This window comes from Convolutriloba macropyga, chromosome 14 (assembly GCF_964194025.1).
Source record: "Convolutriloba macropyga chromosome 14, txConMacr16.3, whole genome shotgun sequence".
Lineage (NCBI taxonomy): Eukaryota > Metazoa > Xenacoelomorpha > Acoela > Convolutidae > Convolutriloba > Convolutriloba macropyga.
In genome coordinates this window covers 7107477-7125889 of record NC_134481.1, presented here as the reverse complement: position 1 = coordinate 7125889, position 18413 = coordinate 7107477, and the positions used below count along the sequence as shown (strand labels likewise).

The 18413-nt window shown below is 37.0% G+C and overlaps 1 protein-coding gene across 1 annotated transcript; it reads right to left on the bottom strand.

Annotated features, from left to right (window-relative positions):
- Positions 1–1237: 1237 nt before the first annotated feature.
- Positions 1238–2014, bottom strand: LOC142353402 (uncharacterized). Its single transcript, XM_075405635.1, has one exon. It carries the CDS (start codon positions 2012–2014, stop codon positions 1238–1240), a length of 777 nt encoding a protein of 258 aa, XP_075261750.1.
- Between the last annotated feature and the right edge of the window lie 16399 nt (positions 2015–18413).

Genomic DNA, 18413 nt, shown 5'->3' with positions numbered 1-18413 from the left:
TTGGCGTCTTTTTTCCCTTAGTCTCTGCTGGGTCCAAGGTGAAGGTTGTAAAGCAACATTTTCCGGGAGACATGTCCACTTTCCACTTTTTGATCCAATCATACACGTGGTTGAGGGCGGGCTGAAGTATTGTGGCGCATTATTTCAGAGACCTTGCTGTAGCCAGGATACCAGTGTCGTCCGCGAAAAGTGACCAGAGGGCTTTACTGCTACATCCTTCGGAGATGTCGTTTATGTATATGAGCCACGGTAGTGGGGCTAACACGCTGCCTTGGGGCAATCCTTCCTGGAATACTCTCGACTTGGATATGACTGCGTTCCATCTCACTCTCGAACGTCGGTCGTAAGTCAGGCTTTTAGTCCACTTGATGTTGCATGTCGGGATTCCAAGTTTGTCCATTTTGTGCAGAAGCGCGTCCCTCCATACGCGGTCGTATGCTTTTGTGAAGTCAAGCATCGCTAAAATGCTTCTGTGTGGGGGCGTTTGATCGAAGGCGTCGAAAGTCGCCTGTAGGATATGCACAATCTGGTCCATTGTACTCCTTCCTTTTCGGAAATCGGCCTGGTTTTGGTTCAAGAGGCCCCGGGTTTCAAGAAAGTGCAGTAACCTCGCTTGGATCATTCGTTCCATGAGCTTCGATACGCAACTTAACAGGGATATGGGGCGATAGTTCGTTACGATTCCTGAGTCCTTTCCCTTCTTAGGAATGGCAACTATCTCTGCTCTGCGCTATGATGCGGGGGTGTCACGTTCTCGCCAGCTTCTGTTTATGAGATCCAGTACTAATCGCTTTGTAGTGTCTGGCAGCCAGATTAGCAGCTTGTTTGTGACCCCATCCGGACCTGGGCTCTTGCCTGTTTTGATGTCGTTCAAAGCTTGGTTAAGTTCCTGGGTCGTGAACATGCTGCAGTAATCATGGCGGGATCCATTACAGGTGCAGTTTTGAGCAAGTGTGTGTCTTGCCTCCAGTCGCACTGGTTTGTCTTGCTTCTTGTTTTTCTCGATCCTTGCGACCTGGGCGAAAGTGCTGCAGAAAAGATCCGCTTTTTCTCTGTCAGCAATGGCTCGTTTATCGCTGTTTGGCTTTGCGATTGACGCGGAGGGCTTTGCAGTGGGTATACGCTTATCCATGGCTTTGATAAGCCCCCATAGGTTGCAACTAGCTCCTAGTCGCATTGTCCTTTCGCGGATAAACGCCGCTTTGGCCTTTTTTGATGGTCTGCTGTGCCTTCTTTTTCAGTTCCACATATGCCATGACATCTTTGTCGAGTGTCTTGGTGCGGTTGCTCTTTTCTGGGCTTCATCTCGTTCTTTTACAGCTTCAGTGCAGTCTTCATTCCAGAAGGGCAGGCGTGACTTGCCTCCATTTCCGAAGGGTATTGAGGCGTGGGCGGCTTGGAGAAGTACTTCGGTTAATCGCTTGTCTTCTTTGCCGATCTTCTCACTAGGGATCCAGTTTTTGCACTTCTCTTCTAGGATCTCCTGGTATTTCTGCCAGTTTGCTTTCTGGAAGGCGAAGCGTCCCTTTCCCTTTCGTTGTTCCGTGGGGGCGCCGACTGCTATCTTCGTTAGTATTGGCAGGTGGTCAGAGCCGATTCCGCGTTCCGTTTTCCAGTCTACTTCTAGGTTTGCGATGCAGAGCGAGATGTCTGGAACTGATTGGCCTCCACTCGCTGGGTTCACCCTTGTGTGTGCTCCGTCGTTCAAGAGGGTGAGTTCCATGTCGACTATCCATTCATCTATCTCTAGACCGGCTCTGTCCTCTGGTTGGAAGGGATCCCAGGATCCATCTGCGTTAAAGTCGCCGCAGATTATGGCTGTCTGGGGCGTTGGTAACAACTCTAAATCAAAGTTGGACTCTGAGTTGTCCTCATCTCCTGCCTCCGTCCATCTCGGAGGAGGATTGTACACATTGATCACTGTTATCGGTTCCGTGGCTCGGGGGTGGATCTGTACTGCTGTGATGTCTGCCGGTCCATTTTGCCTGGTGACATCTATCGTCGTGTAGGGCATGTCGTCCCTCACGTATATAAGCGAACTTCCGCCTTTTCGGTCTGTTCTGTCCTTTCGGTCCGCAACATTGTATCCAGATAAGCTCACTGCTCCCAATCTTTCTTCAACTTAACATTTTGATGCTCGAAAAATTAGCCGAAAGCAGGGAATATCAACTTGTACTGCCGGATACCATGCGGGACTGCCACTGAAATAACTTAGTTTAATTGCATAATTAATTAAATAATTAGCTCTCAATTCTTAGTGTTATCTTTTCAATTGTTACTTTTTACTTTTCCCGACATTTAATGTTCTTACTTTTCGAAAAATGTTGTAGGTTTCATTCGATCTCGAGTGTCAATCATAAAATTCTGCCTCCTCTTTGCCAACCTTTCTTCAACCTTTCAAAGTTTTCTTTACTACTACTAATCAGTGCAATTCATAATTGGTTTTGGTCACATTTTAGCATAACTGAGCATAATGATTAGCCTTTTCAGGTCAATAAAATCACGTAATAGAATCCTTTGTGTCAAGTTAAGTGGAACTACCTTATGGATTCCTACACTGTGCTCAAAGTAGCTGATTGATAGCTGAGTTGATATCATCTAATTTTTAGCTGCGAAAGCGATTGCAGAGTGGAGTTATGATTGGCCTGCTCTAGGTTTTTTAACGACTCAAAGAATTTGAATTTTATTGGAGTGCTCTCGTTACGATTCGAGTAGTGTTTCAGTTTCTTGCTTTTACAACTAGAAGAGGAGTTTTGTTTTATTTTACTGAAAGAGGCGTTATGGTATCCTGTTTTTCTTCAAGTGAGCGTACAAAGAAGCCGGAAGTTCAGGGAGTGATTAATTTTTTGAGGTTACTTGGTGGACAAATTTTGAAGAGCGCTGAAAAGATAGAGTGATGTCTTGTTTACTATGTGATGTTTTGTTTACTGTATTCTACCAGAGTGACGTTTTGTTTACTATTTTCGTTTGAAACGGCGACATTTAGGTGTGAGTAAATTTTTCTTAGCAAGATTTCTTTGTTCACGTGCGGTTTTCGATTTCGAAATTTCTTGTGTTGTGTAAAAAGTTATTGTAGGCTAAATTAGTGTAATATCAGGTTGTTTGAATAGTGTTCTGAGGACTCGGGGAGTTTATCGTTAATTTGGAGCTTTTTCAACTATTTTGCAGATTTTAGGCTTTCTTGCCGATATTTTACCAATTGCATTGTTTTCATGCATTTATTTTTAACTGAGTTGAAGCCTAAAGCTTCTTGGCATTTTCTAGTAGTAACGGAATGAAGATTTGTTGTACAAAGCATTTTTTTCAATAAGTTTGTTAGTTCTACTATTTTGTTTTTTTTATTTTTTTCTTATTTATAGATGTTTGCGAGCTAAATGTTTTAAACGGAACTACGATGTATTCAAGGGGCGTTTTGAACTGACACTGAACTAAGTTGTCGGGTGCATGAATTTTTGCTCAGCGAGGGAGGTTTTAGTTCATTCACTGCTTTTTTCTTTTTTTTTCAGTTTTTCTTTTCGTATTTATAGATGTTTGCGAGCTAAGTTTTCCTCGATTGTACGAAAAAAGTTTTTCGTTTGTTTTTGTACTTATACTATATGAGAAAGAAAATAAATTTTCCGATCTTTAGGTTAATTAACGTTTAGGTAAATTTTCATCCGTTATTTTGACTAATTTTTTCGTCTTGCTTTCAAGAGTTCTTGCAGAAAATACTAGTTATTTGAAAAACTGATATTTGGCGCTGACGATTTCGAGTTGTTTTCGGAGTTGATTCGATTTTTTTTAACGTTTTCAGCGGCGTTTGGACCTGATACCGAGTTAAGTTGGCGGGTCCATGAATTTTTGCTCGGCGAAGGAGGGTTTCGTTCATCAATGCCTTCTTGACTTTGAATAGGTTTTGTGACAGAAAGTGCATCGAGCCGCTAGCTGTTTTTCTCGTCCATCTGACTTTTGTGCTTGTAATTGCTTGAAATTAAAGTGTTGTTGATGACCAATTTTTCGTTTAGAGCGCAAAATTGGCTGCCACTTCTCAAATTTTTCAATTGATTTTTTGCCTTTTGTTTTTAGCGTTTATCGTAACAGACTTTTATCAACTCATGCATTCCATTGCTGTTTTTGACGTTAAGAGATTTTCTTTTATGAGACTCATGTATGTAAATATGTCTACTAAGTGGATTTTCGTTGTTACATCAATTATTCTAAACCTTTTTGGAGTCTTTTGAATGAGAGTTTTCGTGCACAGTCAATTTGCTGTCTGCAATTGTTGTCTTATTCTGATTGATTAAAACAGATTCAAAACAAAAAAGTCTTTTGCAGAAAAATTTGCAATCGTTTATAAATTTCATTTTTGAATCAAATTTTCCTTGAGCTCTTAACAATTAAGGGCAGCAAATTGATTGTGGACCAAAAAGTTTGCTCCAATAAAACAAACGAAAGTCCAAAGAGGTTTAGAAAATTTGGCGCAATCACAAAAATCAATTTTTGTGTCTGCACCAATTTCTAAACCTCTTTGAATTTTTTTGTTTTATTGGAATAAGTTTTTTCGCGCAAATTCAATTTGCTGTCCTCAATTTTTGGGAACTCAATGAAAATTTGATTCAAAAGTGCAATTTATAAAGTTTTGCAAAATTTTTGCAAAAGGCTTTTTTGTGTCAATCATTCACAGTCAGACAATTACGGACAGCAAATTGACAGTGCACGAAAACTCATTCCAAAAAAACAAAGAGAACTCAAAAGGTTTAGAATAATTGGTGTAACCACAAAAATCCACTTATTATACATATTTTCATGCATGAGTCTCATAAAAGAAAATCACTTAACGTCTAAAACAGCAATTGAATGCACGAGTTGACAAAGGTCTGTTACGATAAACGCTAAAAACAAAAAGCTAAAAATCAATTGAAAAAATTGAGAAGTTGCAGCCAAGTTTGCGCTCTAAACGAATTATTGATTTTCGACAACACTCTAATTTCAAGCAATTACAAGCGGAAAATGGAGTCAGATGGACGAGAAAAACAGCTAGCGGCTCGATGCACTTTCTGTCACAAAACCTATTCAATGTCAAGAACAAAAACCTCCTTCGCCGAGCAAAAATTCATCGACCCGCCAAATTAAGTCATTTTCAAATCCAAACGCCGCCTGAAAAAGTTTAAAAAAATATATCCGAAAGACTTCCGGAAACGACTCGAAATCGTCATCGACAAAACGAAGTTTTTCCAATAACTAGTATTTACTGCAAGAATTCTTGAAAGCTTGAAAAAAATTTCAGTCAAATAATAATTCAATCAAAACTTACCTAAACGTTAATTAACCTAAATAGCGGAAAATTTGTTTATTTTCTCATATTGTATAAGTACAAAAACAAACGATGTTCTTCGTTTTCATTTTTAATCTTAATTCTTTTTTTAAAAATTAGAATTTTGGAAGAGTTTGAACTCGTTTTGTCAAATTATGAGTATTTACACTTATTTTGTTCAAAATTAAGTTCAACTTGCCAGATCTGCCGGATCTTTTTGAATCTGTCAGTTCTTATCCGTCATACTGAAACAAGAATGTCGGCCTTTTTTCATTGTCACCAGTTATCATGTTTCCTATAATACAATATTTTGCGGATTCATAATTTCCGAGTGAGTATTTCGTATCAGTTATGTGGAATGGCGTTTTTATATTGATTTAGTTTTGTAGTGTGTATTTAGTTATAGTGTATATATTTTTTAACTTTTGTAGTGTTTCTAATGCACTTGTTTTTCAAATTTGTTCTTGTTTCAGTGATGTAAATGCTGAAATTGTTCTTTTTACGTCTTGTGTTCAAGTTTTTATCCAATGTTGTGGCAGTAGTATATCGTGAGCAAGACAGGGGGGGGGGGGGGGGGGTAAAAGGAAGTACCTATGTATTAAGATTAGGTATAGCCCATTTTTGCTCAAATTCCAAAGATGTACCTCACAGCTTGACACCCACGCTGTTCACACGAGGGGGATTAGCAAGTTAATCCCTTAATATTAAATTAGTAAGGCTTACTAATTCCCATATTGCACTTTAATAATGTAAATTTTCAAAGACGTACCTCACAGCATGACACCCAAGCTGTTCTCTCAAAGGGGATTAGTTAGGTAATTTTTTAATATTAAATTAGATAGGGTGACTCATTTACACTTACGTACGGTTTACGTGATTTCCAAAGATGTACCTCCTCACAGCATGATACTCAAGCTGTTCACACGAAAGGTATTAGCAAGATAATCCTTTAATAATAAATTAGGATGACTCATTTACAGTTACGTACGACTTTTCAAAAGTGCACCTCACAGCATGATACCCAAGCTGTTCACACTAAGGGGATTAACAAGATAATCCTTTAATAATAGTTAGGATGACTCATTTACAGTTACGAACGACTTTTCAAAAACGTACCTCACAGTATGATAACCAAACTGTTCACACAAAGGGGGATTAGCTAGGTAATGTTTTGATATTAAATTAGATAAGATGACTCATTTACACTTATGTACAGCTTACGTGATTTTGAAAAATGTACCTCACAGCATGACACCCAAGCTGTTCACACGAAGGGGATTAGCAAGATAATCCCTTGATATTAAATTAGTAAGGTCATTTACCCTTTCCCATATTACACTTTAATAATGTAAATTTCCAAAAGTGTACCTCACAGCATGACACCCAAGCTGTTCACACGAGGGGATTAGCAAGATAATCCCTTAATATTAAATTAGGTCATTTACCCTTTCCCATATTACACTTTAAAAATGTAAATTTCCAAAAGTGTACCTCACAGCATGACACCCAAGCTGTTCACACAAAGGGGGATTAGCTAGGTAATGTTTTAATATTAAAATAGATAGGATGACTCATTTACACTTATGTACAGCTTACGTGATTTTCAAAAATGAACCTCAGTATGATACCCAAGCTCTTCACACTAAAGGGATTAGCAAGATAGTGTCTTAACAACAAACTAATAAGGTCATTTACCCACCCATTCCCATATTAACAAAAAAGCACAATTTTTTATTTTTGGTTTTTACAGATTTTTTTACAATTTTAATCAATTTTTTGTTTAAAATAGTGTTTCACTGTGTCGTTTTAAACTGAAGTTCCAATTTTCCGATTTCAGAAAAAGTTGTATTATTGTTTTGAAAATGTCTATTTCTTATTTTTTTTTAGCCAATCACATAATCTGTCAGATCTGATTTTGGAATGTTGATGCTGAAAAACATTTACGATTCATTTTGTCTTTTTTCTTGGTTGAACATAAGTAGCCTTAAAAAAATGCAAAATACTCCAATTCTTCCTTTACTTCCTTCAACATCTTTTCTTTCTACTTTTCATTCCGATTTAGATTACGCTCCTATCACGGAAGCATCAATATTTAAAACGGTAGTAACCGATAACAATTTGGAATTATCTTTTGAGGTGGATTGCACTAGAGTAACAATTAAAACTCAGACAACTAGCTTGATACTTCCGAAGGATTTGTGGAGAACTTTAGAGGCAGCTAGACATCATAACCTCCACCTAGCCGAAGAAAAAGTCAACAATTCATTGCTTTCTCTCCAAACTTATTTTCAAACCATTGAAAGAATTCGAAAAGAACAAGGGTTTCACCCGTTGAAAAACAGCAAAGGAATTATGTTCCCGTACTCTCGTGACCTAAATCACTACGGTGTTTGGTGGGTAGAAGACATGTTCTCCAAGCATGCGGACTCATAAGCGGTCTCTAATAAACCAGAAGCCTTCAATCTGCCCGATTTCAAAGACCTTATTCTTCCTCCGATCCAGGAAACTGACAATGAAGAGACTCAATCATCTCATCAAAATATTCCTTTCTCGAACTATAGGTGTTCTCCAATAGAATAGTGAGATAACTCGCTTTTGTTCGACGCTAAATTCAGCCTCTCGTGACTAAATATAGAAAACTCATCTTTGGCATCACGTGATGTTACTAAAAATAGAAGTGACATAACTATTACGTCATGACGCACGCTCTATTTTCATTGGTTACGAATTATTTTATAACATCTCATTGGATACGAAGTTTATTTTTCGCTACTGTTCTCGTTCTTACTTAAATTTCATTGGTTCAGGATATCAAGCCCTTTCTTGAAGACAATTCATTCATTTGTTTCTTTCCACTCTCAATATTCAGTTACCCTTGTATACCCAACTTTTCTACTTTAAAAACTCATTTTTACTTACTGATGGATCAAAGCTCAGTCTCGCCTAATTCCAAAAAACAATTCTCCTTTCCCATCCGCAAACGAAATTACAAGGGAAAACCAGTTGTTCCCTCTCCACAGTTTGATTACCACAATGAGAGCATGTTTTCTCTATTTAAAGACAACAACGATAAAAAAGACAACACCGACCCAAAACCAAATGAGGAGCACAATGGAAGAAATAACTGTTGGTCCTCTCAAGAATACGGGAACCGGAAGTTTCAAATCAGCATCCCAGAGGAAACCGTCAACTCAAACTCCAACTGGACTCACTTGAAAGTATTTCGCGAAAATGTGGAAAGTGAATATGTTCTGCATCAATTTCTGATGCTATCGGCTAGAGAATTGAAGCTTGTTATTGAAAAGATACCTGAGATGATAAAAGAAGCACTACTGTTCGAACCTACTGTAGGTACTGCGAAGCTGGTGATTGACGAAACTGTGTTCCAACCAACTGATGTTGAGGAAAAAGCAAAATTTGATGTGTTCTGGGAGGTGAGTGAGACTGCTCGACGGAAGGTGTGTGTAACTAGAATATTTTTCCAAGATGACCCGAGTCGATGTTACTTCACAATCAAGCTGTTCACACGAGGGAGTGAAAAGGACATTTTTAGAAGGAAATGCTTTCTTTCGGTCAGAATTGGTGAGATGGAGAAACTACACAGAATGAGTGATGAAATAATTTCAGTGCTGAACAAAGTCAAAAATCAAAAAAGATCGCAAAGTGCATAACAGTAATTGTAAATTTTTAATACTGTATGTTGTGATGTTTGTCTTTAATCACTTTTTAAAATTTAATGTTCCAGTACAGTTGCTTGATATGAACATTGAGGAAATTGTAGCGTTAGAGAAAGAAATCAGTAAACTTTTTGTTGGAAATACAAAACGCAAAAATTATTTTTTGGCTGTCTGTCGAAGCTTGAACAAAAATGTAGATCTGGATAAAATCAACAGAGAAGCTCCGTTTGGGGGACTAATAGGAGTTGGTGACTCAAAGTTAGAAAAACTTCTCAATTGGTCAAAAATTTTTCGATTACATGCTACATTTCATGATGCCGCAGGATACCTGAAAACAAATCTAAATATCGGCCCTGGATATTGTTACATGGTTCCATTTTTTAATTCTATATTGAATTTTTGTTTCGTGGGACATATAACAGGTCTTACATATTGTTGTTTTTTGAAAATGTCACCACGATTCCAATTTATCAAAGTGTGAATCATTATTTCCTAAAGACGAACAAAAATCAGTTGCTCTCTAATGACAGATCATCTCAATCACGCATCTGACTTTATTTTTGATAATAACAATCAAGAAAGACCTCCTTGGAAAATCTGTGGCCGCACTTGCTCTCGAACAGCTTTTTTGTCAGTATTTCAGTGCTTAGTTGTATTAGTACTGCTTCTGTTTTCAATTATTAATCTTATTTTTGCTAGAACTTGTGACGAACGAACAGTTTGGATTGCTATTCTTTCAAGTGCCGTTGGTTATATACTTCCTGATCCCAGAACATAAAATGAACAAAATCATTTCAACAAACGAACGAATTTTGATGTATCTTGTTGGTCCTTCCGGATCTGGAAAAACTGTTTTTATCAATGATATGCTACGAATGAAAACTTTTCAACCATCATTTGATCGAATTTTATACTTTTATAAGCACTTTCAGTCAATTTACGACACAATGATGCAATCAATTGCAGACATAGAATTCATTCAGGGAGTTGACTTTGATTTAATCGATAACTTACCCGCTGACGGCACTAAATATTTACTTATATTCGATGATTCATTGGACATTCTTTCCAAGTCGGAAAAATTCAACGGAATTGCGACAGCCGGTAGACATCGAAACCTAAATTGTATATATATCAAGCATAATGTCTTCCAGAAAAACAAAACTGGACGTGATGCCGAGCTGCAGACTACTCAGATTGTTTTGTTCAAATCACCGAGAGATGTGCAGCAGATTGATATCTTGGGGAGACAGCTAGGACTCGGAAGTCAACTAAAACAGTGGTATGATGATGCAACAGAAGAACCATATGGTCATCTTATGATTGATTTGAGACCATCTACACCTGATTTGTTGAGATACTGTTCAAATGTAACATCATTTCCCTCAGAATTCTTTGTACCGAACAGTCGTGCTCGTATTACTGATATTAATGATAAACGCACAGAACTATTATACTCTGCAGCTCTTTCGCAATCTCTGCAAGAAATTTCAACCAGCTTTCCTTCTAAATTGTCCTAAAGAGTTCATCAGATTTCTCTGTGAGTGTATTGTAAACTTGATCGAAGGAAACCTCACAGGAGTAAGAAAAAATCAGTTTGTTCGCTTCCAAAAACAACTTAGAAAGCTCACGTCAAGATCAACAACCCTCAATTCCAGAAGACTTATATTGGGCTCAAAAGCTGGAATAACAATATTAAATTACATATATCAACCTTGTATGAACAAATTTTAAAATTTCTTCAATGAGTGAGGTCAAAAAGTTTGTTCTTGTTCCAAAAGAACTGTGGGAGACCAGAAAAAGGAAATTACTGGAACCCTACAGCGAGATCTATAAAAAAGAAGAAACAGTTTTCCCAGTTATCAAAAAAGTGAAAGAAGAAGTTAGTTCCGAAAAAACCGAGCGTCCACCTAAAGAACTTAAGACAGACCTGGAATTTCACTATAAGAACTATCCTGAGACATTGAAAACTTGAAAGAGATTTACGAAAACAAACGGTTAAAAATTTCACTTTCCAATACAATTATTGTTGACAACGTTGACACAGTTGATATAAAAACATTCCTTCATTCAATTAAATTGAAGAACGCTCCAGTTGATCCAAACTATTTCCTTATTCTTAAAGTTCTAAATCTGAGACCACATCTGGTTAAAAACAACATTTTGAGGACACAGTATGGCTCAGACTGGTTCAATTACAGTTTCAGATAGAATCAAATTGCAGAAGTTGTATAAAGGGAAGGGACCAACAGCTTTCGGTTCTATCAATAACCTAACAAAATCAAGTGGAATCAGTCGCGAGAGAGTTACCGAATTTTTACAGTCAAAAGACTCTTATACGAAGTACAAAGGAATCAGACGAAAATTTCCCCGGCTAAATGCGCATGCTCGCTATATTGATGAGATTTGGTGCTTGGATCTTGCACAAATGGATAAACTATCACAATGGAACCGAGGTATCAACTTTTTACTCGTTACTGTCGATGTTTTTTCTCGATTCTTGCGAGTAGAAGCATTACGAAGCAAAGGAGCAGAGGTTGTGAAAGCAGCTTTTATCAAAATGTGTTCGAAAAAGAACGAACTCAATTTCCCAAAAAAGTTATGGCTAGATCAAGGAAAAGAGTTTTTTGGAGATATGGCCAATTTCTGCGAGGATGTGGGAGTCAAATATTATCACACTTATAGTGAAACAAAAGTAGCTTTTGGCGAGAGAGCTATACGAACCCTGAAAAACTTAATTTACCGCTACCTGGAGGAAAAGGACACATTATCTTACATCAAAGACCTGCAAATGTTTGTTAACATCATCAACTCTAGAATAAATCGAAGTATTGGTTTGGCACCCAAAAATGTATTCAATGCTGACTTTTTGACTGTCATGTACAAGCGGATGGAACTACGAAAAAACAAGAAGCCTAATTTTAAAGTAGGTGATAAAGTTCGGTTGGTATTAGTAGGGCACAATTTTCAAAAAGGATATAAGCCTCACTATACACATGAAATTTTCCTAATTCGTAAAATAAACATTTTGGCTCCTTTCCCGACTTACTTTGTTGTTGATCAGAAAGGAGAAAACATTGATGGAATCTTTTACGAGCACGAATTGTCAAAAGTTTAATAATTATTTTTCAATTAGTCGCGCTAGAAAATGGACGGTTACAATCTGCCTTATTTTAAAGGAGTTCCTCGTCAGAGAGGGCGCGGCTTTGGAGCCTTGGCTGGAACAGTCGCTAGAACAACTCTCCCAATTCTCAAGAAATACGTTTTACCTGCAGCAAAAAAAATTGGACGAGATGTAATCGAGTCAGCCATTCCCGAAATTGGAGGTGTTTTATCAGGACAGACTTCAATTAAAAAAGCAGTAAAGAAGACTGCGCAATCAACAATACGAAAACAAGTTGGTGGTGGTATGAAAAAGAGGAAAAACACGAGACAAAGTATCGTTCGGCAAAAAATTCGGAAAGACTTTCTGAAGAACCTTGACTAATCATTTTCCCAAACAAACGTCACAGAGTACAGTCAAACATCATGAATTCGTTTTATCTTGAATTAGTATCCAACGCTTCCTCTCAAGTTTATCCTCAAAATACAATGGCTTCATTCACTAATTTTCTTCCCGACAAAATTGAACTGGATGGATCTTGGGAAGTAGCTTTAGTCGAAGTATCATATCCCGGTATATGTTATAACGTTGAAGGAGGATTGATGACCTTTCACTAAGATGAGAAATTTAAGCATGTCTTTGTCATTCCACCAGCAGTTTTTAACTCTGTGGATGAATTTGTAAAGAGTCTTACAGATATTCCCAAAAAAGCACGACATCCCAAAAACTTAGATCCTCAATTTTCCATCAACATCGACAAAAAAAGTCGAAGACTAACTTTTTGCAATAGAGAATCTCAAAATGTATCATTCAGCAAAAGTTTGGCTGCTAACTTGGGAGTTGAAGCTGACAAACCTGTTATGCCTTATTCGAAAAGATCATACAACACCAAGTCCTGGGCAACGGCAGATCTCCCTTTTGATATTACTGGAACACATACAGTTTTACTCTACTTGGATATAGTTGAACCCAATTCAGTCGGTGATGTGAAATGTCCTCTTCTACGCTCCTTTCCATTCAAACACCGAGAGTTCCATAATGATGAGATTTTTAAGAGATCGCAGGTTCTGAGTTATCGCAGTTTCGAACACTTGAGATTCATAAAGTAATCAAATCGAACTTCCACAGTATCCATGTAGAATTAAGAAACGCTGCTGGACAGCTTGGGTGTCATGCTGTGAGGTACGTCTTTGCAAATTGACATTAGTAAAGTGTATTATGGTAGGGGGTAAATGACCTTACTGATTTGTTGTTAAGGCACTATCTTGCTAATCCCCCTCGTGTGAACAGCTTGGGTGTCATGCTGTGAGGTACGTTATTGGAAATTTGCATTATTAAAGTGTAAAATGATAGAGGGTCAATGACCTTACTGATTTGTTGTTAGGGCACTTTTTTGCTAATCCCCCTCGTGTGAACAGCTTGGGTATCATACTGTGAGGTACATTTTTGAAAATCACGTAAACCATACGTAACTGTAAATGAGTCATCCTATCTATTTTAGTATTAAAACATTACCTAGCTAATCCCCTTTGTGAGAACAGCTTGGGTTTCATGCTGTGAGGTGCATTTTTGAAAAGTCGTGCGTAACTGTAAATGAGTCATCCTAAATTATTATTGAAGGATTATCTTGCTAATCCCCTTCGTGTGAACAGCTTGGGCATCATGCTGTGAGGTACACTTTTGAAAATTTACATTAATAAAGTGTAAAAGGGTAGGGGGTCAATGGTCTTACTGATTCGTTGTTAAGGCACTGTCTTGCTAATCCCTGTAGTGTGAAAAGCTTGGGTGTTATGCTGTGAGGTACGTCTTTGTAAACTTACATTAGTAAACTGTAATATGGTAGTGGGTCAATGTCCTTACTAATTTGTTAAGGCACTGTCTTGCTAATCCCCTTCGTGTGAACAGCTTGGGTATCATGCTGTGAGGTACACTTTTGAAAATCACGTAAACCGTACGTAAGTGTAAATGAGTCACCCTATCTAATTTAATATCAAAACATTACCTAACTAATCCCCTTTGAGAGAACAGCTTTGGTGTCATGCTGTGAGGTACGTCTTTGAAAATTTACATTATTAAAGTGCTATATGGGAATGAGTAAATGACCTAATTTAATATTAAGGGATTAACTTGCTAATCCCCCTCGTGTGAAAAGCTTGGGTATCATGCTGTGAGGTACGTCTTTGGAAATTGACATTTGTAAAGTGTAATATGGCAGGGGGTCAATGACCTTACTGATTTGATGTTAAGGCACTATCTTGCTAATCCCTTTCGTGTGAACAGCGTGGGTATCATGCTGCGAGATTCATTTTTGAAAATCACGTCTAACGTACGTAACTAAAAATGAGTCATCCTACCTAATTTAATATTAAAACATTATCGTGCTAATCCCTTTCGTGTGAACAGCTTGGGTATCAAGCTGTGAGGTACGTCTTTGGAAATTTACATTATTAAAGTGTAATATGGTAGGGACCAATGACCTTACTGATTCGATGTTAAGGCACTATCTTGCTAATCCCCTCGTGTGAACAGCTTGGGTGTCATGCTGTGAGGTACACTTTTGGAAATTTACATTATAAAAGTGTATTATGGGAAAGGGTAAATGACCTTACTAATTTAATATCAAGGGATTATCTTGCTAGTCCCCTCGTGTGAACAGCTTGGGTATCATACTGTGAGGTACATTTTTGAAAATCACGTAAGCTGTACATAAGTGTAAATGAGTCATCCTATCTATTTTAATATTAAAACATTACCTAGCTAATCCCCCTTTGTGTGAACAGCTTTGTGTCATGCTGTGAGGTGCATTTTTGAAAAGTCGTACGTAACTGTAAATGAGTCATCCTATCTATTTTAATATTAAAAGATTACCTAGCTAATCCCCCTTTGTGTGAACAGCTTGGTGTCTTGCTGTGAGGTGCATTTTTGAAAAGTCGTACGTAACTGTAAATGAGTCATCCTAATTTATTATTAAAGGATTATCTTGCTAATCCCTTTCGTGTGAACAGCTTGGTGTCATGCTGTGAGGTGCACTTTTGAAAAGTCGTACGTAACTGTAAATGAGTCATCCTAATTTATTATTAAAGGATTATCTTGCTAATACCTTTCGTGTGAACAGCTTGAGTATCATGCTGTGAGGAGGTACATCTTTGGAAATCACGTAAACCGTACGTAAGTGTAAATGAGTCACCCTATCTAATTTAATATTAAAAAATTACCTAACTAATCCCCTTTGAGAGAACAGCTTGGGTGTCATGCTGTCAGGTACGTCTTTGAAAATTTACATTATTAAAGTGCAATATGGGAATTAGTAAGCCTCACTAATTTAATATTAAGGGATTAACTTGCTAATCCCCCTCGTGTGAACAGCGTGGGTGTCAAGCTGTGAGGTACATCTTTGCAATTTGAGCGAAAATGGGCTATACCTAATCTTAATACATAGGTACTTCCTTTTACCCCCCCCCCCCCCCCCTGTCTTGCTCACGATATACTACTTGTGGCTAATGTTGTGTCCTGTTAGCCTTCTAATCGGTGAAGGATTGTCTGGTTTTTCAATGGAGCGTACTTTTGGTTCTGAATTGCAGTTTTTGCTCAGTGCCTTTTAAATTATAAAAACTTAAATTAGTGCTGTTTATTTGGGGTTTCATTCAATTTCTTGGGGTTCAATAGATTACTCGGCGATTTCCGACGCTTTGATGTGCTTCGCGAAAACCTTCGCCTGTTTTTACTGGTAAGTTTTTTTTGCTTTTTTTTCAACAAAATTTATTAAATTGAAGTCTTCTGTTCGTGTCATGCCTTGAGTGAAAGATTTTGATTTTGCTAAGTGTTGAGTGCATAGGGCTGATGAATAACCGTTTTTTCTATTCTATTGGCTCTTTTCTTGCGTGTATTTTTTGTCTTAATGCTTTTTGATTGACGCTGAATCAAAAGAAAATCCTCTGAAATTGATATCACTGTGTTCTTCGCAGCTGAATAATACGTATCAAATTCTACATCTGTTGATATTTCAATTTTCTAATTAGTAAGGTTTCTTCAATGGAATTTCTCACCAATACTAATTCTAATTGTGGAGGTTTTAACACCCCATTTTATATTTTTTGGTTTGAAATTCTATTACCACAATAGGGCTTTCTGGGAACAGTCAGGAGATTTTTAGTTGGGAAGTTTTCAGGATTAAGCTATTTTGGCAATTGATATATGAATCTTTGTTTTAATTGCAATCTCAACAATGTTTTGACATTTTTTCAATTTATTTCAATTTTAATCTTTGAAATCTCTTCACCGTTCTCTTTTGACATGAAAGATATCACCAGCAATAAGTTTTTGAAAAAATTTTGACAATTTTTGCCCGTCCAGTTTTTCTAGTTGATCGGTTTTTCCATTCCAAAAAATTTTGTTTTTTTTAAACGTTACCAGATAATTTTTCGAAAATTTTAATTGATGTTTTGTTTGCGGGCTTCAACGATGTAAACGATCCGGAGGTTGGTGGCAGAGCTGAATCAGTCATTCTGTTTTTTAGGATGGCCAGTACTCTGATCATGTCACAATTTACACTGGCCAGTCTTGATTTTTGAGTGAAATTTATTGCATGAAAAATAATATTTTCAGCTTCACTCCCTCCACCAAGGTTGGCTTTATATGCGATTCAAACTTCCTCGTGGGTACTTGTAGCTTTTAATTGGTGTAGCAAGTCGTAACCACTAAGGTAAATGGATGGGCTTGGTGGTAATTTGCTTACAAACTAGCTTATGTATAAATAGTGTATACTACTATAGTAATTACCCGGTAAAAGCTACAAAAGTATGACTTTATTCTGTTCAGACTTATTTTTGGGGTATGGGTATTTTTGAGACTATACAGGGTAAGTTTAGACTGGGTGAAATCCATTACATCAATATAACCATAATGAAGAAGAACTGCACATAGTGACTCAAGTCCCGGGATGTAAATGCTCAAGTTTTTCTCGTTACGATGGGTTTGTTTGTTTTATCCAATCTTTTAGTCAGCTCTTATGGGGTAAAAAACATTTGTTTTCGATCAACATTTAATTTTTTGTTGCAGTAAGATTTCGTGCGTTATTAAAAGGAGCGAAAAACGAGAAATTTACGGCGTGCAAGTCTTTAAGTTGCTTTTTAAGGAGAGTGAGAATTTGTAAGAACAGATTTTCGGTATTTGAGAGCAGTTTTTTTCACATGAGGTTGCTTCTGTTTTCTCAGGAATTTTATTAACATAGTTGATTTCAATACTAGCTGACTTCAACACTAGTTGATTTCAAAATTGCTTATTTTTGAGTTTTGCCCTTGTTTGTTAATCATCTCATTCTGTTAACATTTAGTCTTATTTATAAAAGGTCCTGTTAGCCTTCTAATAAGGTAGTTTTTTATTTTGATATTGTGCTTTCTTTAGTTTGCTATTGTGTTTTTGGTTTCATTGTCAGGTTTTTTTTTACGTTGACGTGTTTTCAAAAAACATCCATGATTTGTTCAGTTTTATTTGTGCTTGTTTATTCTGTGATCACACTTAGTCTGATCAATATCAAGCTCTATTGGTTTTCAGATGAGACGTTAGAGACCGTAATTTTTAATACTGATAGCTAGTTGCTTTCGATGAGTTTGGCAATAATTCGTTTATAATTTTTTCGCGCGAAATTATAGTCCTTTTCTCTTTTTTTTTCTGTTGCCTAGGATCAATAATCGCATGCGCTGTCGACTTGATGGCAATGCATCAGTGATCGTAATTAAGTAAGTGTCTTGGTTGAAAGCTTGGTCAAAAACTTTTATTTTCAATTTTTTTCTTTTAGCTATGTATTTTGTGGAGTTTTGTGAGTTATGAGTTTTGCTCATAATTTTTGCTACTTTTCATCTCCTGTTTTTAAGGCTAGCAATGAAAGGCCTCGTCGGCGTTTTAACATGGCATAAGTTATACTGCTTGTGGATTTCATTTGCATTGTTTTCAAATAAAGATTTTCATGCTAGCAAGTTTTGACCTCATCTATTCCTTTCCTTAGTTTTGTTACTGAACAGAGTTGATTTTCCCGACAGAGACAACAGGAAGAGGGGAATCTATTTGCACGGAAGAATTCTAATTAGTTTCACATTATGTTTTCAAAAAGTATCGATAATTTTTTTGCCTGTTGGCTGTTAATTTTGCGTTTCTCACGTAGTGTTTGTAATACAACTTTCGACCTTTTATGTGACCGCTAATTTGTGTTTTCAGATTTGACAATACTGATTTTCGAAAATAGAGGAAAACGGGAAATAGTGTAAAAATATTTTTCTGTTTTCATTTTGGTGTATGAACGGCTGTATGCTTTGTCAACTATCAGAGGCTATTCTTTGATTTG

Coding starts and splice junctions, on each gene's coding strand:
- LOC142353402 (XM_075405635.1), bottom strand. CDS start 2,014: ATGCCCTACACGACGATAGATGTCACCAGGCAAAATGGACCGGCAGAC.